At 49.3% G+C, this 22,963-nt stretch overlaps 1 protein-coding gene across 6 annotated transcripts in view; it reads right to left on the minus strand.

The window, feature by feature from the left end:
• Positions 1-4,171: 4,171 nt before the first annotated feature.
• Positions 4,172-22,963, minus strand: part of Brpf3 (bromodomain and PHD finger containing 3) — a 39,120-nt gene continuing 20,328 nt past the window's right edge. For 3 of the 6 annotated variants that reach the window (XM_008840078.2, XM_029566912.1, XM_008840081.3), the window contains 7 exons: positions 22,008-22,514; positions 19,247-19,340; positions 14,060-14,157; positions 11,234-11,331; positions 7,482-7,636; positions 6,169-6,348; positions 4,172-5,274 (listed from right to left, as the gene is read on the minus strand). In XM_008840078.2, the coding sequence (XP_008838300.1) occupies positions 5,115-5,274; positions 6,169-6,348; positions 7,482-7,636; positions 11,234-11,331; positions 14,060-14,157; positions 19,247-19,340; positions 22,008-22,514 (1,292 nt within the window). In that variant the 3' untranslated portion in view covers positions 4,172-5,114. Of the gene's footprint in view, positions 6,349-7,481; positions 7,637-11,233; positions 11,332-14,059; positions 14,158-19,246; positions 19,341-22,007; positions 22,515-22,963 lie in introns of all 6 variants that reach the window. The other 3 variants (XR_607510.3, XM_008840082.3, XM_008840083.3) reach the window with 3 other exon arrangements.

Raw genomic sequence — 22,963 nt, forward strand, 5'->3', positions numbered from 1 at the left:
AGAGATGGCTCAGTGGTTAAGAATACTGGTTGTTCTTGCAGATGACCTGGGTTCAAATCCCAGCACCCACATGGCAGCTAACAACTGTCCATAACTCCAGTCCCAGGGGATCCGACAGCCTCTTCTGTCCTCTGAGGGCATTGCACAACACAGGTGCACTTACCTACCTGCAGGCAATGCACGCATACACATAAAATAAAGATTTAAATTTTTTTTAAAAAAAGGAATTAAAAAAAATGTAAAACAGTGTCTCCTGTAAGTAATTACTTTAAAATGAAGGACATGGTTGTTTCTAGTAGTTAGAATATGGGTACTATTTCCTATATACTTTTTAAAATTTTGTGTATGAGTGTTTGCCCACATCCAAGTGCACCCATATCATGCAATGCCCACAGAAGGCAGAAGAGGGTGCTAGATTCCCTGAAACTAGATTTATGGACAGTTGTCCACTGCCATGTGAGTGCTGGGAACCAAACCTGGGTCCTCTGCAAGACATCCAGTGCTCTTAATTGCTGAGCCACCTCTCCAGTCCCTATTTTAATTTTTTTTTTTTTTTTTTTTTTTTTTTTTTTTTTTGTCTTTTTGAGACAGGGTCTCCCTGTAGCCCCAGCTGTCCTGGGACTCACTATGTAGACCAGGCTGGCCTTGAACTCACAGAGATCTGCCTCCTAAGTGCTGGGACTAAAGGCATGCACCACCATGCCCGGCTCCTATTTTAATTTTTAAATTATATATATGTTTGTGTGTTCAGGTTTGTACACGTGAGTGCAGATGACAACAGAGGCCAGAAGAGGGTGTCAGATCCCCTGGCACTGGAGTTACAGGCTGTTGTGAGCTGCTCAATGTGGGTGCTGGAGCCAAACTTGGCTTTTCTGAAAGCAGTGTGCACTCTGATTAAGAAACATCCAGAACACTGGTGAGGCCCACCATTAAGTATGTATGTGAGGTTGTTCCCAGAGAGGTTTAACTAAGAGGAAAGACCCACCCAAATGTGAGTGGTAACTTCCCATGGCCGGGGTCCTGGACTGAATAAAAAGAGTAAAAGAAGGAAGTTCACTGAGTACCAGTGTGCCTGACTGTGGATTTGTGTGACCAGCCACCTCATACTCTTGCCACCAAGCCTTCCCTATGATGGACTGGATCCTCTCAACTGTGAGTCAATATAAACCCTTCTTCCATTAAGTCCTTTTTGTCTGTTATTTTGTCACAGCCCAAAACAGAGAGGAAGAGCCTGGGTCACTGCCTAAGAGTTACAAAGCCAGTCCCTTCCTCATCTTAGGGTGAAGGGCGCACTACATTTTTTGGAAAGAACACAGCCCTCTGAAACTTAGGGATAATTAGCATTATCTATTCTATATAGAGACTATGTCTTTTCTGTTTATAATGTGAACCCTGGGCTGCCCCAAAAGACAAGAGGGCGACTCCAGGTACCAAGGAGAGCTCCCGCTACTGTCTGTCCAATCCATGCAATCTCCCCTACCCGGTAATATTATCCACTATTTTGTTACTGTGACCAAGTGCACAGTAATGCACTTGGTTTATTTGATGGGGTAGGCATGCTGGTGGTCAGAGCGTGAAGTAGCTGGTCACACTGCACTAGCTAAGAAGCAAAGAATGGGCAAGAAGAGGGGCCAAGCTCACCCCCCAGTGATGCACTTCCTTCAGTGAGGCTCTGTCTTCTAAAAGTTTCAAAATGGCACCCGCAGCTGGCAACCAAGTGTTCAAACACATGAGCCTATGGGACACTTTACACATTCAAAGCATAACACCTGTCCTCCCCACCAGAGAGTTAGGAAGGTCTGCCCCATCTTTCTAAGAAAACACTCTCAAGAAGACTGCCTCTTGTCCAAACTCCACTGGCGCTCAGACTGGCTGCAGCTGGCAGGCCCAGAGATGTACCTGATGGTTACTGTTAGTGGCAGCTCAACATCGATGGACGTGTCCAAGCAGACCGGGGTTTTTGGCGAATGTTTTCGTGGTTAAGCTTGTTAGGAAAATAGGATTCTCTGTCCTCAAAGGGTTCTCCTACCAACAGAGTATCATCTTAGAGTCTATGAAGTTTAATCACAGCATGGAAAGAATTCACTACTCATTTTGTAAGGGCTCTGAATATGTAGGTTTGGGGAGAGTGGAAAGTGGTGGGTTCTGAGTTCTGGTCCAACACAGCCTGTTCTTGCTTTGAGGCTGGGTGCACTTGCTATAGCCTTCTATTTGTGGGAAGAATCTCAGGGCACAAACCTCCCAGTTCCCCCTAGAGACCAGACCCCTCTGATGGCCTGTCTCTACCATCTCTACACCTGCAGTCTTTTCCTCAGGGCCACCCTTCAGCCTCTCTCTGGTCACTCCGCTGTCTTGGTGGCTCTGGTGCCCCCACATTCCTGACATCTGTTCCTTCCTCTTCAACTCCAGCTTCCTGATGTTTTTTCTTGGGACGTTTCAAGGACAACAAAAACTCAAAATTAAACTCCTCCTCCTCTGCAAGCTGCTATCCTCAGTTTACTCAGCAAACCTGTCTCAGCACCCCTACTTGTTCACTGAGGCCAATTAGACACCAAGCTCTGACAGCCTCTTCCCCACCTGAATCCTTAAACTGATCCTCCCATTTACCCTGACAAAATTCCAGGTTCCTCTATTACATCAGTGCCAGAGATAGCCAGAGAGGCCAACCTGTTACACCTAAGGTCACCCAGTGACAGGGCCTCTAGGCCCATCAGAGCACATCGCCACTTGGCCAGCTTTTAGCCAAATAGGCTGGAATGTGCGAACATGTTCCAGAGCCAGGCTCAGCCTAGGTGGCTTCACCTGACTCTAACATCCCATTATCCTACCCATGTGGCCATTTTTCCATTCCTTTATTTGCAAAGTATTTCATGACCTTGTAACTAGCCATCAACCTGATGGGATTTAGAATCACCATGGAAACAAATCTCTGGGCATTACCTGTCAGCAGTTTTCTAGATTAACTGGGGTGGGAAGACCTATCCTGAATATGGGCAGCACCACTCCACAGGCTGGGACAGAAACTGAGAAAGTGAGCCAAGCATCTCTGCTCCCTGACTTGAGGATGCAGTGACCAGCCGCCGCTGGGTCCTGCCACCACACCTTCCCTTCCATGATGGACTGTCCCTTCAACTGTGAGCCAGAATAAAACTTTAATTGCTTCTTGTCAGGTATTTTATTAAAGCAATGAGAAAACTAATCCACCCTCTGTAAATGGCCTTGTAAATATATAAATATGGATTTTTAAACCAATTTTTCAAGGCTTGAATTAACAGCTTCTTTCTTCTGAAAACTGAGTGTCACAGGCCCTGTGGAGGTGATATAGAGCCACACCAGAGACAGCACAGGCATTTGGCAGGTATGGAGGACAGGAGAGGCTCCTCACCTAGGCAGCTTGCCTCTGAACTCTCTCTTGCTTCTGCTCTTCAAGATGTCCCTTTCTGGGTTGGGGAGGCAGTTCAGCACCTGCATAAGTATGAGGACCCTAGTGCAGACCCTCCAGAAACCATGTAAAAAGCCAGGTGCAACCCCAGCACTGGGGAGGTGCAGACAGAGGGCTCCCTGGGCCTTGTCGGTCAGTCTAGCTGAATCGCAAGCTCCCCGTTCAGAGGGACCCTGATACAGAGCAACTGAGAAAAACATGCCACATTGACCTGTAGTCTCTACGTGCACACACATCCCATGTCCCTTTCCAATGACCCTGGACTCACAGCAGCGGAGACAGGGAGCATGAGCAGCAACCCACTGCAGGCCTGAAACACTGTGGGGTTCAGAAAGCCCTGGACAGTCCTTGCCTCGGTTCCGCACCATCTAGCCACCAGCCTTGGTCAAAATTAATCTTGCTGGTCTGACTTCTCTGTAAAACAGCCAGGCAGCTACAAGAATTCCTTCAAGCTCTAGACTGGTGGCAACCCCCCCACCCTGGTGTCCCAGCTGCCCATCTATAGAAGGGAACAACAGAGGAGACACGAGCATCCAAGTCTGTGATTCATGAGCTTGATAAAGGGGTGCTGGCACGTCCAAGGAACCACTTCAGTTGAAAGAGGGACATAGATCCAAAAGAACATGACAGAGAAGCTGAGGCCGGGGGTGGGAGTGGGGTGGGGCTGGAGAGGGACGGCAACGACGACGACAAGTCCAGACAACACTGAACACACACAGCGCAGCAACCTGCTGCCCATTAGAACATTTATTTCTCAGAGAGAAAATAAGTTTCCCGACAGTCATTATTATAGTAGGTAAAATTAACTCTTGTATTCTTTACAGGCATAGATTTTTTTTTCTGTTTATTACCTCTCTTATACCATCTGTTATAAACAATTCTAGAAAGCAAATAAAGTCACTTTCTACAATAAATAGAGCATCGTGTGCTTTGCAGCAGACGCGACAGAGGCACGCAGGCCCCATGCCACAGCAGGATCTGAGCCGTTCCCATTCTAAAAGAGCAGTCTTAAAAATGAGACTCAGAGAAGAGTGAAAGATTCCAAGAGATTGAAAAACAGAGACAAGGAAGAGTGGGAGGAAGGAGACAGAGAGGGAGAAAGCCCCGAGGTCTTACAACACAGGTTTAGACGAAGGTCACAGAGTCCACACTGACCAACTACCTGGGGAGAGGGGATGGACGCGTGGCTCCTTGAACTAGACCGCACCGCATGGCTGCACAATGGACTCCCGCTTGGAGAGTACAGGTCTGAAATAACTTAGAACAGTATCTACAGTTATATACACCGCGAACTTCCCTAGCCATTGCTGCGTGGCTTACTGTACAGAATCCCAACCTCTCCGAGTTTTGTTGGTTCCCTTTTAAACTCTGGCTCGTGTCCCCAATGTGTAAGAAGTTGGTGGCTGGTTGGCTGGATTTTTAAAAAGTATGTAGAAATGGCAGTGGTCTTGCCAGGGACTTTGTCTTGTCCAAAACTCCCCTATGAAAAATTTAAAACAATTAAAAATAACATCAAGTTAAAAATCAACATGGCGATCAGCAGCCTGCAACCCAGCCCCACAACTTTGGTGATCAGGAGGTGGAAAGAAAGGTCGAGAGCAGGCGGCAAAGCCTCTGAAACGGTCGGTTTGTCAGTCAGCACTCTGCACTCACAGTTCCTCTACTTCTGTTTTCAAGGAGAGGGAGCAGGCAGAGGTGGGGAGGAGGGTTGGAGGCAGGTGTGAAAGAGAAGGGTTGTGCTCCCTGCTCTGGGACGCAGAGCCAGGTGGGAGGACGCTGGAGGGCAGCGCTGAGCCATCCTCAATGACACAGACCGAGGCCTAAGGCTGCAACTGCGGAAAGAAAAAGCCCTTGAGGGGAGGAAAGGAGAGGGGCAGACACACCAGCCGAAGGGGGCACTCCACCCTCAACATCCGAGCAAAGAGGGCTGCTGCACCCTGGTCCTGTGTGCTACAGGGGCTGACCCTTGACCTCCGCCCACCTCAGCACAAGGTGGAGCGGGCAGGAGGCCACTCCATCCGCAGGGCACATGGCTGGGGTCAGCGTGTCAGCAGCAGAAGGGGAAGTCTAGGCATCGGCAAGGCATGCTGGTGGTGGACAGGGTCCTCAGGGTGGGCTGGCTCCTGCCTGGGGCTCGGGGTGCCTAGCAGACACCCAGCTAGCATAGCAGCTGGCCAGGAAGGAAATGAGACACTGAAGAAAAAGACCAATTTGGTGATGTCGCTGTCAGTTTGGCACAAGAGTGACAGTGAGGAATGCAACATGGGCAGGAGACCTTGGGAAGAGGTGAGGGTGGGGACGAGGGGAGGTCGGTGGGTTCCCGAGGGACCCTGGCACATCTCTGGGATCAGTGTCAGAACCTCACTGGCCCTGAGGTGTGGTCAGCTGGAGGGGTACAGAGGGAGGAGCTCAGGATCTGTCACCTTCTGGATCAGGTCCATCTCCCTGGCTGGGCCCGAGACCCTCAGCTGTTTCTACTGCTAAGTGGTTCTTCAGTGGAATATCCCGAGGGACCGCGGGGTGGGGGCAGGGGGGAGGAGTTTTTGGCACACAGCGGGAACCATGTGATTGGTCAAAACGAGGGCCTTGCCCTTGGAGACAGTCAAGCCTGGCTTCCCAGGACAAGGAGAGCTGCCAGCCATATGCCTGGGGGGGCACAAGAGGTTTCTCATGCCCCAGGGACTGAGAGGCAGGGCAGGCAGACACAAGCCCAGGCCCACTCTTACAGGTAGTTGGAGGTGACAAAGGAGTGGGGTCCACGGACTCGGCTCAGATGGATCATTGCACGGTCATAGGCCACCTGCACTGACTTGCGGATACTGGTCTTGCGGCCTTCCAGCATCTTGAGTTTGTCCACAGTATCCTCCACACCCAGCGGCAGGACTTTGTCCCTTGGAAGCCACTGCCTGAAATGCAAGCACAGCTGAGATGCAGCTCAAGGGGATCCTACAGAGGCTCCTTTGGGCTCAGCTGCCTGGTCAAGGAGAGGAAGGTTCCCTAGAACACCCCATACAAAAGCCACTAAGAACCAGGCAGGAGGAGGTGGCATGAGGGGTGGAGTGGGGGCATACAGTATGGAGGACCTGTTTGGCAGCTGGTCCTTTATTCTGTTTTGAGAGCCAGGAGAGACCCTGCTGCTATCCAGGGGCAGGCTAAGTGGCCCTGGACTCTGAGCCTCGTCCTGCCTTAGAGAATTGGGGCACTATGGCTAGGATGCAGAATGGGTTCCAGGAACCCAGGGATCTCCTGAGGCCTGCACTCCTGTGTTCATGCACATGTGCACACACGCACATGAATACTGTGTTTAAACTCCTGTGTGGCTGAAGGTGTGGCCTTCACAGCCAGATCTTGATCTGCATCCCAGTTCTGGTAATGGGGTCTTTGCTGGGTTTTAGCTTCCTAGATACGACAAAGTGGACTGTGAGAGGGTTAAGGGTTAGTGGCATTAAGCAAGAGCACATAAACACCCAGAAGGCAGCAGGTGGCACCACCATTTCTGTCATGAGCGGCTCAACTTCCTGATGGTACAGAAGAAGAGGTGACAGCACTTGTAGAAACCACGGGCCATCAAGCCCCTCGTAGAGGCACCATACCGCCCAGACTCCCTGAGGCCTGGGATGCAGTTTCCCTCTGCTACTGGGAGTAGAGAGTGTGGCTTTAAGCGCTCTCTCTCCAGGAACCAGCTACCATGGAGCTGCCTGCCCAAGGTCATGCTCCTCGCCAGGGACAGCAGGCACTCAGTGATTGTCGGTCTATGGGCGCAGAGACATCCCCAATTCCCAGCCCCTCTCCTGAACTCTCTTCAGAGGAAAGCTAGGGCCTCTACTTCAAGTGTGCTGCCTGGAGCTACAGCCTTTCATGCACAGCACGCACAATCTCCCCCTCATAGTGCTCCCCAGGGAGTCCCACTTTACCCTTACTCTAAACACTGTGAGTGTCATCAGGAACAGTCACCATGAACAAGCAAGGCCTCTGCCTTCACAGGGGTGGAGCCTGCACCCTGGCACGGCTCCTCTGGCAACCAGTCTCTACCACTTACCAGGTACGCTTGTTGTCAAAGAAGAGGACAAGGAAGAGCTTCTCTCCAGCCTCTGCCTGCCTCTGCTCTCCCAGCTTCAGCACGTCCAGTGGAGGGACAGGGATGGGGACGCCATTGTGCAGGAGGCCCTCCCGGGGCATCTTGGGGTCGATGATCTGGAAGCAGAAAGAGAGACAGGCACTGAGTCAGGGAGAGCAATGGGGTCACCACCAGGCACCCTGAGTATGGAAGAGCTCAACTCTGCACACCACCAACTACTGGAGAGGCTGACACCTGTGATCCTTGGCACCCCAAAACAGAAATCTTAACTGCTCCCCAGTTCACCACCCTACCCTCCTTCCCAGCTTGTTCAGTCAGTCTTTCAGATGAGAGGACTTGCTCAACAGACTGAGGAGGTGCCCTTGATGTCCAAGCCCAGTATCAATAAGGAAGAGTAGTGGAGGCCATTTTTCCCTCTCGCTTTCTCTTTACAACCCTGTGATTCACCGCTAGCACTCAGGGGTCTTGCCCTACTGAGCACAAGGCTATGAAGGGTCAGCACCAGCCACCGGCTTGCCTGTGGTTCTATGCGACAGCCTCTGGCTACCTACTCCCTCCCCGTGGGGTCCTGGGCCAGATGCCTCTGTGGTAAGATCAGAGAGGACACAAGAACACAGCTAAGAGGGCCGGGCTTCAAGGAGAGGTGAGTCCCCATGGCAGAGGACTCTGGAAGAACGCTGCTGGGCCTGACTTCTTGCTCAGCTAAATGCCTAGTGGCGTCAACACAACTATCATTTTCCGGGTCTGGGGAGTACTTTCCATTCCCAAAGCTCCTAACTACCCACACACCACCTCACTTCCATCTCTGGTTGAGGCCGGGAAGTTTGCTGACAGGTGTTAACCGACAGGGAAACACGAGACCGGGAAGAGGATGGAGCTGCAGATGCCAAAGCTGAGACTGAAACCAGATGCCTGGTGAAGGCTGAGGCTGCTGCTGCAGTGGCCTCTAACACAGCCCCTGCCCCCAGCAGCAGCTGGCTCTAACCCCTGCACACGAAGGCCAGAGAAGCCTGGACCTGAGCAAGCAGACTTCTCTAGAAATGGACAACCCTGACGCCTATGTCCCACCCCAAGGGGCCTCTCATAAACTGCTCTCACAGTTAACCTTTGGGCACCTGCCAGTGTCCCCACATCCCTCCCCAAGATAAGCGGCTGAAAGCAGGTGCTCTGGTTAAGTTTACTCCAAGCAAGAACCTCCCCTACCCTACCCACTGGCTCTGTGGGTCAGTCAAAACTGTGTCCCAGCATCGCTCCCGAGGGGACTGAAGCCATAGCGCTCAGGCGAAAACTCCTAACAGCCCTCTGAGCTTCCTCAACTATCAAGAGGCAGTGGGGCGACCCCGCTCTGTCTCCACTTGGACACGCTGGTTCATGAGTGAGTTGTGGAAAAAAAACTCCTGAGGGCAAGATCAAGGTAGGTAAGCCTGCCATCTGAGGACAGCTTTTAGACCCCCAAAGAGTAACAGTCCATTCACTCAGTGACTGCAGACTGAAAACAGCATGGGACCAAAGCTTGTGAAAAGACCAAAGGTATCAATAGGTATGTACATACACGGTTACAACTGCGATAGATGAACAGTACAAATCTCAGAGCCAACATGTTAGAACTGGGAGATCTGTGTTGCTTTCTCTTTTTCCTGTCTTTCCAAAACTTCTATATGTACATTACTTTTCCAAAAACTAAAACACAACACACAAAGCCCCCATATGTTTAAATGACAAGAGATTAAAACACAACATACAAAATATATATGCATAGAAAAAGGACTGGAGGGTGTGAATCAAAAATAAATAAACAAATGAACATACACAGGTTGTGTTCAGATGGGGGCTGGATTTCTTCTTTGTCTTTTCTTTTTTTTTTTTTTTTTTTTGGTCTTTTTGAGGAAGGGTCTCCCTGTAGCCCCAACTGACCTGGAACTTGCTACATAGACCAAGCTGGGCTTGAACTCACAGAGATCCACTTGCCTTTGCCTCCCAAGTGCTGGTATTAAAGGCGTGAGCCACTACGCCTGGCATGCTATATTTTTTTTTAAAGGATTTGTTTGGACTGTCCCTCTTAACATTGTGAGACTTTAAAAAACAAAACCCCTAAACATGCCAGCATTAATGACTTCCCCGATGACTAAGCTGGGGCCCTGTGGGCTGCCCCTGACTGTCTCCAGCTACTGGGTCAGTGTGAGTTTTCACACCTGCCACAGCTCAAGAGAGGGAAAGGCAGGCAGGCAAATGGTTCCCAGTACAGCTCCAGGAAGCTTTGTCATCGAGACAAGGCTGTTGGTTGGTTGGTTGGTTTTTGTTTTGTTCTCTGTGTGTTTTCTTTATTTTTATTTATTTAGAGACAGGGTCTCCCTGTAGCCCCAGCTGTCCTGGAACTTGCTAGGTAGACCAGGCTGGTCTTGAATTCAGATCCACCTGCCCCTGCCTCCTGAGTGCAGGGATTAAAGGCATGTGCCACCAAACTGGCCTGAAACAGGTTTTTTTTTTTTTAATCTGTTCCAGAGTTCCTCTCTACTTAAAATCTTAAGAGGCTGCTGTTAGGCTCAAGAGGAGAGGGCTTGGGGAAGCCCAGAGCTTGGAGTGCATCTGACAGGCTACACCCACCCAGGGCTACAGATCTTCTAAGAAACTTCTGAAGAAAACACTCATGCCTCAGTCTTGCCCCTGGAAGGCCAATTTGGTAGTTCTTGGGTGAAGCTGACTTTACCTATTATTTAAAAATCTCCCCAGATGGTTCTCACATATACCAAAGGTTTAGATTCTGTGCTATCTCTAAGAACTGGTAGCCATCTCCTCTCCAACTGAGAAAGAGCTTTAGAAAATAGCAATCAAGGAGGTAAAAATGGACTCTAATACTCCCATGCCACTGCTCATGGCAGTGTAAACCAGAACTAACTTCCAGGCATGTGGCAACTTGTATCAGAACCTTGTATAGGCTTCGCCTCTAGAAGGCACTCCTAATGAATAATCACGAATGTGCACCACAGTAAGGCTACCAAGTTCGCCGTCAACTGTTCATCACAGAGAAAAGGTCAGTCTAAGAGTAACTAGCACATGGCTGTAACGCGGTACGTGAGAACAATGAAGGAGGAAGCAGTCATCAAGTGATGCGACGAATGTTTATTCACATGAGACGGACATGTTCCAGTATGCTATTAGATGAAAAGAGGTTCAAAACACTATTGCTTCATGCATGCATACCTCAGCATGAAAAACAAAGTCAACGCAGATACGGCAAGTTATTCCTGAGTGGACAGAACTATTACGATTTTTTAACTCAATGGCTCAGAACACATATTTTGATCAAATTCCAACCCTGCCACTTATCAGCTGGCTGACAACGGGTAACAGGCCCTGTTCTCTTCCCTGAGAAACAGCAATAACCACACTGTCCTTAGCAGCCAGGCATTATTAGCAGATTTTAAATCTCTACACTAGGCCCGCTACTTCTACACACAAGGAAATAAACAAATGCTAGTGAAGCCACAGGAACCCTGGTCTTTGCACACCTGTAGGTTATGTTAAGCGCTCCCAGGAGAGAGCCTTGCTGGTTTGCCCCACCACAGGCTGGGGTAAAGCCTCCCTCCCCTCTGCAGTTAAAGGCACCCTGACTCCCACTACACACTGCTGGCTTATGCCAATCAGATAAGCCCCCAAGGCAAGACAGGGGCCCAGAGAGGCAGGTAGGAGGGTGGCGTCTGGGGCAGACTCACCAAGGCAGGGTAGGAGGGGTAGCCTCGGCACTTGGCCCACACCAGCTCCAGGGGCTCCAGGTCTCCGCGGTCTTCAAAGGGCATCAGGAGGCTTCTGCCTGGGGGTGGGGGAGGGGAGGAGACAGTGCCCAAAGGGGACTTGGCATGGTGCTCCAGAGCCCGACCTGTGCCTTCCATCTGACTGGGGCAGCCCAGGAGTGAGTCAGCAACGCCCCCTCCACCCCTCCTTTTCCTTAGGAGTTCTCAGACTGGGTCAGGGGTCAGCAAAGTAACACTGTAAATGGCCAAATAGTAAATCCTTCATGCTTTGAGTGGCCTTGTGGTTCCTGTCCCAACTGCTCAGCATGCAAGTGGCAGCACGCAAGGAGCCAGTCTCCACATAAACGAGCATGTCTGTGCTCCGATAAAGCTTGTTTCTGATGCTGAAATTTGAATTCCATGATTTCCACCTTATAAAACATCATCATCCTTTTGATTTTTTTTTTAATAATTTAAAATGGAAAACCATTCTTAGTTCACGAGCCATACAACATAAAAACAGGCAGCAGGTCATGGTTCACCAGCCTCTGAGCTTGAACTCTAGGACAGCTTTCCTTAGGAAATTTTAACCCCTTCATCCCCAGGGCCTCTCAGGGAAAAGGGCTGTACCCCAGCTTGGGCAGAGACACATAACCACTGTCTGCACCCCTTGAGTGGGGAGTCCTCCCAACAGAGGCTTCATGGGAAAAAATTGCCCGAGAAGAGCATCCCACTAGAACCACTTGCTAAACGCATTCTTTTCTGACCAGGCCACACTGGACCATCCCGGCACCTGGCTGCACAGCGACCAGCAAAGCCAGCAGGTCTGCAGGTCTTTCCCACCCTAGTGTCCCAGTAGTTGCACCTCCTCAGCCTCACCAGTGCTCCTGAGCGCCAGAGAAACCACACCTGCAGACGGGGAACAGGAGGTGGCTGTCCACCCAACTAAGGAAAAAGGCCCACATCTCAGAGTGGCAATTATAGTTCTCAGGTATTATTAGCACAATCATTTTTAATCAAGACTGAAAAAGAAAGGTCCTGTTTTGACTCCAGTGAGTGACACAGCACTGACGATAAACAGATAAAACCCAACACGGAAGGAGGCGGCCACAAGCCAGTGCGCTCCACAGGCTGAGGAAGCTGGAGGCCAGTCCAAGCCTTTGGAACACAATTTGGTGGCGTGTCCCAGGAGCCGCTACAAAAATATATGAACCACCTGCTCCAGGAAGTTCCTTCTTTGGCAAATTTACTATAAGAAAAGTAGCTTTTAAAGGATTTGAACAAAAATATGAGTTCATTGTATTATGTACACTGGTAAAATTTGGAGATAACCTAAATGTCTCACAGAATACTTCAGTGAATCACAAAGCATTGTTATACATACTGTTCCAGTAATATGAGATAAAGATTATGAGCCAATACGAAAAACAGTAAAAAAAAAAAAATGCAGAATACAAAAGTGAGTGTGTTTTAGATTAGCACTTTATTAAAATGTGCCTAAAATAACCAGAAGCCAACAGAGAAATGGAGATAATTATGTTAACGATGAAACTATGGGAGGTCAATTTCCTTTTTAAATATCCTTTGGCATCATTTTTAGTATCTGGTTTAAAAAAAAATGACACCACCGGAAGCACAAAGTGTGCTGGCCCAATGCCTGGTTTCAATTAGATGCATACAAATTCACCCAGACACAAGGCCTGTCTTCTGGGTACCACAGTCACAGAAAGTGATGAAACACAAAGGCATGCATCCGTCAACACACACGCGGGAAGGGGAGGATGTCAGCAGAAGGAAGCAGTCGGGCAAAGGAAAGAGGTAAAGAACCCTGTGAGTTGGATGGAAACTGGATCCAAAGTACACAAGGCTAGACAAGTCAACAGAGAAACAGCCTGCTCTGTGCCTGCTCCACCTGGGAACCACCCTAGGCCTCGCCTCCTGCCCCTGCCTTGCCCTCTATTTCCACTGGCCCAAACAGACCAAATCCAAGAGTGTTAAAAGTGAGTCACTGACTACTCTTGAGAGCACAGACAAGCAACATCAATCAAAATTACAAATACACCCCTCCTTCAATCTACCAGTTCTTTTTGTTGGTTGGTTGGTTGGGTTTCGAGACAGGTCTTAATGCGTAGCCCAGCTGGCCTAGAACTCACAAAGATCCCTCTGCCTCACATGCTGGGATTGAAGGGGTATGTGCCAACATGCCCAGAAAATCTAACAGTTCTACTTCTAAGGCTATAGTCTCTCTGTAAAATGACTTATGCATACACAAGGTTTCTCAATGCTAACAAGTAAGTGGAAACAATTTAAATCTGTATCACTGGAGGCCTAGCCAAACAAAGAAGAATACTCCTATATAATGGGGCACTGGGTAACCAAGGTCAAGGAAAGGCTCTCCAAGGTATACCATGAACTAGAAAGGAATGACTTAGAGGAACGTGTGCTGGGCCTGGACCGCTCTACTCCTCTCAGACACATGGGTTCTGGCTTTGTATACATTGAACAGCTCTGGAAAGACAAAAAGGAAAACGCTAGCAGCTGATGTTCCAGAGGGAGGAGCACTGGCTTCCATTAGATGCCTTTCTGATTTCTGTTACCGTGGGCATGTGTTAACTATTCAAACTGAAGATGAATTATTCTTTTTAAACAAGTATGACTGGCCCAGGAGGGCCATCTTCCTGACCAGTGTCCAAGAGTATGGGCCCCTCACAGACACAGGCTGATTCTGAGACCCCGCAGTGCAGCAGCCTTCAAAGAGTTGGCTCCTCAGATTTGATCCCCCCAGCTGTGCCTGAACACAAGCCTCACCTGAGCCACTGTGGTCTGAATCTCCATTCACACCTTCCAGGAAGGGCACTCGAGACAGGGCTGGCTTCCCACGGCTGCGCTTCGGAGGCATCAGACTACTGCACACAGAGCAAGGAGAGAGGAGAAATGAGCATTTCTAATGGCTACCACTCGCCACCTGCTTCTCCATCTCTAACAGGCAAGGAGCTGCAAAAGCACAAGGGGGAACAGCGTCTGCACTGCCCCACAGAGTGACATTAACCCACGACACTTGGGACCTGAATTCATACCATCCACCTGGGCGGACTGCTCCCGGCAGAGCCCTACATCCAGAGGAAGGCTGCTGGCCTCTTCCCAGTCTTTGTGGAGGGCTGCTTGCCCAAAGAGGTGCCTCACACCTCTGTCCAGATCTACTCTGTGGTCCACATGCTTCATCTTTAGAAACCAATGTATTTTTGAGGCACCAAAAATCTGCCTCTTTTCCAAATTTTCTGTAACAGGCATGTCTTCCTCCCAGAATTAGCAAAGACATTTTTAAAATACGAGAGAGGGAGATCCACTTCTCTTACTTCCAAATGAGTTTATGAGTGAAGATTTGTTTGGACAGAGATGGATTTTTTTTTTTCCAACTAAAAGTGAGATCCATTATTTTTTTCACATGATTACTGCGAAGAGGGCAGGTGAGATGGCTCAATGAGTAAAGGTACCAAACCTGATGATCTGGCTGCCATCCCCAGGATCCAAATGGTGAAGAAAACAGACTCCTGCAAGTTGTCCTCTGACCTTCATGCACTCCATGGCACACACACACACACAAATAAATTTAAAACTTTTTTCTTTATTACATTTATTTATTTGGTGTGTGCATGTGGGGAAGTATATGGAACTAAACTTAGGTCATCAGGTTTGCTGTCATCTTACCCACTGAGCCATCTTGTCAGCTCCAAATACTTGTTTTGTGGGGTTGTTTTGTTGTTTTGTGTGAGACAGTTTCTTCTATGTAGACCAGGCTGGCCTCAAACTCAGAGACTGCCTGTTTCTGCCTCCTGAGTGCTAGGATTAAAGGTGTGTGCCACCATGCCTGGCATCCAAGTACTTTTTTATTTATTATTTTTGTTTTAAGTGTATGCGTGTATTACCTGCATGTAAGTTAAGTGCACCCATGTCGTGCAATGCCCACAGAGGCAGAAGAAGGGGGCATCTGATCCCCTGGAACTGGAGTTATGGACAGTTGTTTGCTGCCATGTGGGTGCTGAGAATCAAACCCAGGTCCTCTGAAAGAGGAGCCAGTGCTCTTAACCTCTGAGCATCTCTCCAGCCCCCTCAAATACTCTTTTTAAAGAGGTAAAGTATATACTTGACAAAGACAAGGTGCTAAAGCTGAGAACAGCAGCTCCATTGCTGAGGCTGCCGGGCTCTGCATTTGAAACAGCTCCCCACGCAGTCCTGATGCACAACCCTGCTGGGCGCTTCCAATGGTGTGGCTGGGGTTTTCTTCCACACAGACTTAAAAAAATACTACTGCTCACCCAGAGTTCAGGGACCACTGCAGAAGAGGGGGTGGAAAGACCGTAAGAGTCAGGGGAGAGGTGCGTAAACACATGGATAGAGAGTCTTACATGATCCTAGGACCTTGCACATATAAACTTACAGCCATGGTGACAACATGCATACGATCCATGCAAACACAAACAGACGAAAACCCAGCACAGAACTGTGGAAACGGGCAGCAGGCCTCAATCTTAGTCAAAGAACTATTGGGCATCTGATTACTGCTAGCTGAGAGAGAGACTCTAGGCTGACTAGACCCCAGTGGTTGGAAGTGCACTGAAGGGCCTCAGAGGACATTAACTTGACTTGAGAAGGCCTTAACATAAATGACAGAAATGTATGAAATGCACTTGGGGGGAGGGGTTGGGGAGGATGCAGATGGGGAAGGAGGTATGAAGATGATCAAGATGCTGTGTATGAAACACACAAAAACTGAATTTAAAAAAAAAAGCAAAAAAAAAAATGTTCCTGCTTTATAATTTTTCAACCAGAAAAAGCAGTTAAAAGGTAGGCCAACAATTCTCCAGAAAAACAGAAAAAACTTAGGAGACGCTGGGTGGGATAAGCTGCTAGGGATAGGATCGGCTGGAGTATGGTGTGCAGGTCAGTGTGAGAACTGACTTTATACTAAGAAAATGCAGCCCAACCAAAGCCTCAGTAAACAGCAGTTAGTACCTGTTTGGGAAATAACAGTAAACACCAATTCATACTGAAAATCAAGTTCCCACTGTGTAAAAGAAACCTGTCAATGGACAATGAGGATTTGTGCAGATGGAAGGTGCTGGTAATATTAGGAGCGCCTCTCAAAGTTCACATCCGGAATGTGGGGGGCAGCTTCATTAAAATGGAAAAGAACATGGCAGAAGTGGACAAGATGAGGATACTCTGGAGCCAGGCCACCTAGGTTCAAAAGCCAGCTCATTACTTCTGTGAAAAACATGCTCCCTGCGTGGTGGTGTGGGAATTTAGAGAAGCCAGAGAGCATTCAGTGCAACACATACCGTGCACTCCAGAAATGGCTTCATATCTTCAAGTATCACAAACTACACCAAGTGCCAAGAAAGAGCTCAAAAAATATCATGAAGTCAGGCCTGGTGGCGAAGGCCTTTGATCCCAGCACTCGGGAGGCAGAGACAGGCAGATCTCTGTGAGTTCAAGGCCAGCCTGGTCTACACAGTGAGTTCCAGGACAGCTGGGGCTGCAGGGAGACCCTCTCAACAAACGAACAAACAACAACAACAGGCAGCCCAAACCGTAAGGTCCATCTTCCCCACTTCTATAGGACTCACCCAAGAACAGACACCTTATATTACAAAAGTGTCTGGTGCACAGTAGGTGTGGAACCATCAGTAGTTGGATGGGTGACCCACAGAAAGAGGATGTAGCCATGTATTGGTGGTACACAAATATCACCCTAGCACTGGAGGCGTGGAGGCAGGATAAGCAGGGCTCAGTTACAGTTCATGGAACGCAACATTAAATGGGAAGTCAATGAAAAGACCAAAGGAGGGGCGGGTGTGCAAGAGGGACTGGGGGATGGGTTAGTGATCAACACACACCTGTGAGTCCAGTACTCAGGAGGCTGAGGCAGGAGGAGTGCCTTGAATTCAAGGCCAGCCTGTTCCAAAAAAAACAGAACAGAGCTGAAGAGCTGGTGCGTCATTAAAGGCTCAGGCTCACAACTAGAAATACAGAACAACAAAAGATAACATGACTTTGGTCTAACAAATAAGATCTTCCTTCATGTTCTTAGAGTAGAGGGCAGGGAGAGGGGGATGAATGGAGGGAGGGGAAAAGGGAAGGAAGGAGGCTGAACTACAATTGGAGTCCTGAATCTCCCATTTTATTTATTTTTGATTAAAAAAACTGTGTGTGCATGAGTGTGGGTTCTCACATGCAGCGCGTACAGACATCAGAGAACAGTTTGCAGGAGTTGATTCTCCAGTTCCACTGTGTCGACCCCAGGGATTGAACTTCCATCACCAGGCTTGGCAGCCTGGGTCTTTACCAGCTGAGTCATCTCACGGGCCCCTGATCCGAGACCCCACTGAGAACCAGTTATCGAGGGAACACCTTCCAAGGGCACTGCTCCTATCAAGCAGGAGTCCTAGAGAAAGCAGTGGCTGCAGACTGGAGCTGTGCAGAAAGGCAGACACTGCCTGAAGCGTCTAACCTGGCTTGCGCTTGTGACTCATGGAGGGAAGCATGCCCTTCATGGAGGGAGAACAGTCTGCTTTCCATCGTCAATCAAGGGCTAGAAGGGGGCAGACGGCTGACCTCACTCCTACCCCAACTCCAATAAACTGGCCTTCCAGACATTTATTTGCCTACATCGAGTTTTTTCAAACAGTGTTTTGCTACATGGCCAAACGTGAACATAAGGTCCTTCTATCTCAGTCCCCTAGGTGTTGGGGTTACAGGTGTGGGCCACCATGCCTGGTCTAAGGAACTCTGGCTTTGAAGGCCAGAAACACCAACCAGAGAGCAAGCAAGAAACATCTTCTCTTTCTTTCTAGCCCTGGTTAACTATCACCCCACCCCCACCCCTTTGTATTCTAAATGATTTTGACAGAAGGGAGAAGCCAGGGCAATTTTGAGGCTTCATAGGGAGGGAAATCACAGAGGAACCAAAGCAGGAAGGCAGCAAGGGCTGAGATGCGGATGGAGGCTGACACAGCTCCATCTGGAGCCCAGCAGGCGGAAGAGGTAACAGGAGCACACATCTAGCGTGCCTTGCCAGCCTTCGGGCAGATACCAGCCTTCTGAACCTCAGGTCCACTCAGCAGCTAGTCACTTCCCCTTTGCAGGACTAAGGCCCTCTTGCTTCCAAGAGTCCCTCTCTCCAGTGTCTTACAGAACGGAGAATGCTGAGCAGGAGCTTACTAAACTCGTAGACTTGAAAGAAACTAAGGTTCTGGCCTCAGAAAGCCTCCCTTTGGGTTAAAGAATGCAGTACAAGCCCATCTCGGCTCAAGGACCACTGGTAGGCAAACTGGGGCCTTGGGAAAAAAGAGCATTTTAAACTTTATCTTGTTCACCCCTCATTCCGCCACAGTACCTCTGAAGAGGCCACTCCTGTGGACACTGGGTGTGGTGACAGGCAGTTTGTGGCCAGCCCGAGGTACTTAGTAAGAACCTATCAAAAGGCCAAAGGCTGAAGCAGGAATGGCGTGCCTACGATCCCGACACTTGGGAGACTGAGGCGGCAGATCTGGCTTGAGTTCAAGGCCAGCCTGGGATATACAGCAAGAGTCTATCTCAAGAAAAAAAAAAGCAATACAAAAAAGGGCTTGGGTTGTAACTCAGATGTAGGGCACCTGACTAGCACGTGTGAAGCCTCAGGTTCAGTCCCTAGCACCACAAAACAGAAGCCAAAATGACAAAACCAATTCTATGAAGCCATGTCATGTATACAACATGGGTTATCCAGGTGTATATACTGGGTGAACTGGCTCAAACGGTAACTTCACTGAACAGGAAGAGACTAAGTCCCACAAACTCACCCATACTGAACAGACTCGAGAGTCCACAGTGCCCCCCCTTTTCCTCAGAGCTCCCAGCTACGGGCCAGAGGACTCGGGAAACCTGTCACTGACTGGAGAATGAAGGAAAAGGGGCCCAAGGCACTGACAGAGTTTCGGGAATAAAAGTCCTTACCTGCAAGCTTCAAACGCCAGTCCTCCACTGAGACCCAAACTACATTCGGAGTCAGACCCGCTTTCGGTGTGTCTTCCAAAGCCATTGGTCATGCCTGCCAAGGACACACAGAGTGAGAACCTCTCCCTCCCTGGCACATGCCATGGTGTAGGAAGCTGCCTAGGAGGCTGGGGGGAGGGAAGAGCTGTTCCTCCCCTGTAGGGAATGGGTCTTAGGTAGGGAAACCCTGACAGAGATAATGGTTTGGGAAAGATGATGCTAGCCTGGGCAATTTCTCTCTCTCTTTTAAAAAAGGAAAAACACGCAACTGAGTACCAAGGAAAGCCTTCCCTGCCCAGGCAGGCTCACAGGTTGCTCAACTGCTTCTAATTTCATACCTCAATAACCAGGGAGTTTCTCTGCCTCTCGAGGAGCCACCAGCCTTCCTCTTCAGATAAAACACTCACAGGCCCTCCCCATCACCTGGCTGGCAACAGCTAGCTGCTGCTTCAGGGGTGAGGCAGGAGAAGCTGAGGCAGAAGGGTTCAGCGTCAGCAGCCATAGTCGTGGATATGTAGCAGAGCTAGTCAGAGCTAAGGGCAGACTTCTAAGAAGACAGCAGCCCAGACCCTGGGTCTAGGCTGGGCTCTGAAATAGTATGCTGTGTGATGTGAATCAAAGAACCACCATTTATAGCAAGGAGCAAGGAGACTCAGGGGCAGAGGACTGTCTAGTCACCCTAGGACATGACCTTGGTTTCATTCTATGTACCCAATTTTTTTTTTTGTCTTTTTGAAACTGGGTCTCACTAGCCCTAGCTGTCCTGGAACTCACTATGTAGACCAGGCTGGTCTTGAATTCACAGAGATCCACCTGCCTCTGCCTCCCGAGTGCTGGGACTAAAGGCGTGTGCCACCATGCCTGGCTGTATCCAATTTCTAATTCCAGAGTCTACAACTCTGACAGCTAAACCAAGGCTAAAAGTGGACCAGGCATCTGAGTTCAGTGCTGTGACATCTTGGCTAGAAAAGTGTTAGGCAAGTCACACCTGTAAGAGCAAGTGCCTGAGCCAAGATCTCTTTCCTAACCTGGCCCTTCCTGAGCTCAATTTGAGTCAATGATACCAGCTGTACCTCACTTGTAAAGGATCAACACCTATTTTCTGAGTGCCAACTAAGACTGTATAAAAGTACTCCTGGTTGCCAGGCAGCTGGATGGCAGGAAAGGAATAGGTTCCCCAGGCTGTAGGGCCCCAGGTCAGTGGGCCTGTTACCATCAGCAAAGGTTTTCATTTTTTAGTGTAGTGTTCTCCATGCTGTTTGGCTGAGCCGGACACAGATGAAAAGATGACAGTAACTGCTACCACTGACTGCTATATGCGAAGGTCCTTATAGTCCATGTCCAGCCCTTAGTCCTGCAAGGTGGGTACCACTGGCTCCACAGCAGCAAAAAGGAATCAGGCTCAGAAAGGTTAAGTTCCCCTGGGCTACACAGCCAGTAAGGAGGTAGGATCTGAACTCAACTACACTTAACCTCAGGCCTCAAGCTCTTGCCTTTATATACCAAACTTCTGCCCCACTACAGGGAGGAAGGGAAAGTACCCTTGGAGACTAAACATTAGGCAGGAAGAGAGAAAAGCAAGTCTTGGCCACACAAGGCAAAGATACCACCAAGATGATGAGTGACACAAACAGCAAAGGTTAGGGCAGCTCTCCCCACCTTCCCCTGCCTTCTGATCCCACCAAGACTCAACCGCTCTGCCTGCCATTCAGAGCTCCAGCAATGGAGTCGTGGTTCCTGGGGTGGCAGGAAGCCCCCACCAACTAACTGTCCCTGAGAGAATGTCTTCTTCCTTATGGCTCCACATACCACCTTGCTGGAAGCCTGCCCACCTCCAGCTCAAACGCCTCAACAGCTGTAGCAGTGTGACCTGGCACCTGACACCTAACCCCACATTTTTTTGGGTGATTTCTCGGCACCTTGGGGGACCACCATATTTTCAGAATAAACTGGGAACTTCTGCAGAGCTAGGAATGAGTCGGACTTATTCCCTCCCCATCCAGTGTACCCCTTGTGTTGGACAACTAGTCAGGGCACTGGGACCTTGACTCCCACCACCCGCACTACAATCCTGTAGCCACACGGGCCCCTTGCTGCTGTTTTGGACATGCAAGTATGTTTCCAACTCCAGAGCCTGGGCATTTGCCAAGCTGTCTTTTTTGGAATATTCTTCCCCTAGATATAAAAACAGCTCATGCAACCAGTACCTTCTGATATCTGCTCAAATATCACCTCTCAGAAGACCTCTCTAGTCAACCCCTATACCACACAGCACTTTCCATGCCCCATTTACTGCTGGGTTTGGTTTGGTTTCTTTTTCTTCTAATTTAAGAGCCTTTGCTTGCTTTCAGCCTATTTCTTTTATGAAAGAGGAGATTTTCATCTGCTTTGTTCATTCATTTTCCCACAGTGTCTAGGAGTACCTGATAGAAATAGCTGCAGTAAAGGGAAGGCAGAAACCATGTGGCCACCTATAACCTCATATTCCCCTCAAGGCTGGTGACAGCCCAGATAGTCTGGCCCTCGAAAAACAACCGGTCTACACCTGTTTCCCCGGGCTACCACCCATATCGAGGCCCAGCTGTGAGCCACAGAGCCCTTCATGTTACTACTGATGCCCACAAAGGCCACTGGAGCAGCAGCCGACTGGGGAAGGCACTGGCTGGCAAGGCAAAGCAGGGAAACAGATGAGAAACAGCCAGGGAAGTCACAGGCAGGTCACCTGTCTCCTCCTCCTGCTGAGGGGACCTCTCCCCTTCACTGTCGCTGCAGCTCCTACTCCTTGGCCGCTTCCTGGAGTGCTGCTCATCCTCGGTGCTCACTGGAGAGTCGGGAGAGCCCACCATGCCATGGTCCTCACCATTCTCCAGGGCCCCGTCTGGGCTCCTCTGTACTTTCACCCCATTTTTGGCCTTCTTGAAGAGGACTGACGTGCGGCGGCCCACACCACTAAGAGGGGTGCCCGCAGGAGTGTCAGAGGTCATGAGAGACAGTCGATTGAGGCTATTGTCGCTGAGCAAGCACTGCAAGGGCTCGCTCTCCAGCTGCAGAGGTGATTTTTCCAAGAGTTCATTATCTTCTACCTTTCGGGGCTTTAGGGACCGGCTTGAAGGTTTGCTGTCACTGATAGGTTTCAGAGTCGGGGGATCCGGGCGGGATTCTTGTTCAGACAAGGAAGGAGCAGGCCCTGTGGGCTCCAGGGTTGGTGGAGGAGGCAGTTTGGAATCATCTGTTAGAGAAAAAAAGAGCCTGCTTGAACATTTTAGAAGCAGTCTGCTCCTACAGGCTAGATATGGACTCTGATGAGCAAGGACCAAAAGCATGGCTCTCACACAGCCTGAAGAGAAAATCAATCATCAACCTTGCCCAGCCGTGAATCTTACAACTGGCCTGGCAAGATATGCCCACTGGTGCAGTAGTGACACAAACTCTACGGAGGTAACCAACCACTTTCTGATTAGTTGTAGGTCTGTTTAACAAGATGGGAGTCCATATCTGATATTGACATCAGGCCTAGGAACCTGAGGCTATACAGGTTGCAGACCATAGGGGAGAGCTTAACACAATTATTCTGCTAAAAAGATATAATATTAAACTGACACCTACTACCTAACGACTTATTGTTTACCCACAGATTAACGCATCTCTCAGCTCTCACCAGAGAAGCTTCTTTATGCA

Source organism: Nannospalax galili, unplaced genomic scaffold (genome assembly GCF_000622305.1).
Source record: "Nannospalax galili isolate Female #2095 unplaced genomic scaffold, S.galili_v1.0 scaffold538, whole genome shotgun sequence".
NCBI lineage: Eukaryota > Metazoa > Chordata > Mammalia > Rodentia > Spalacidae > Nannospalax > Nannospalax galili.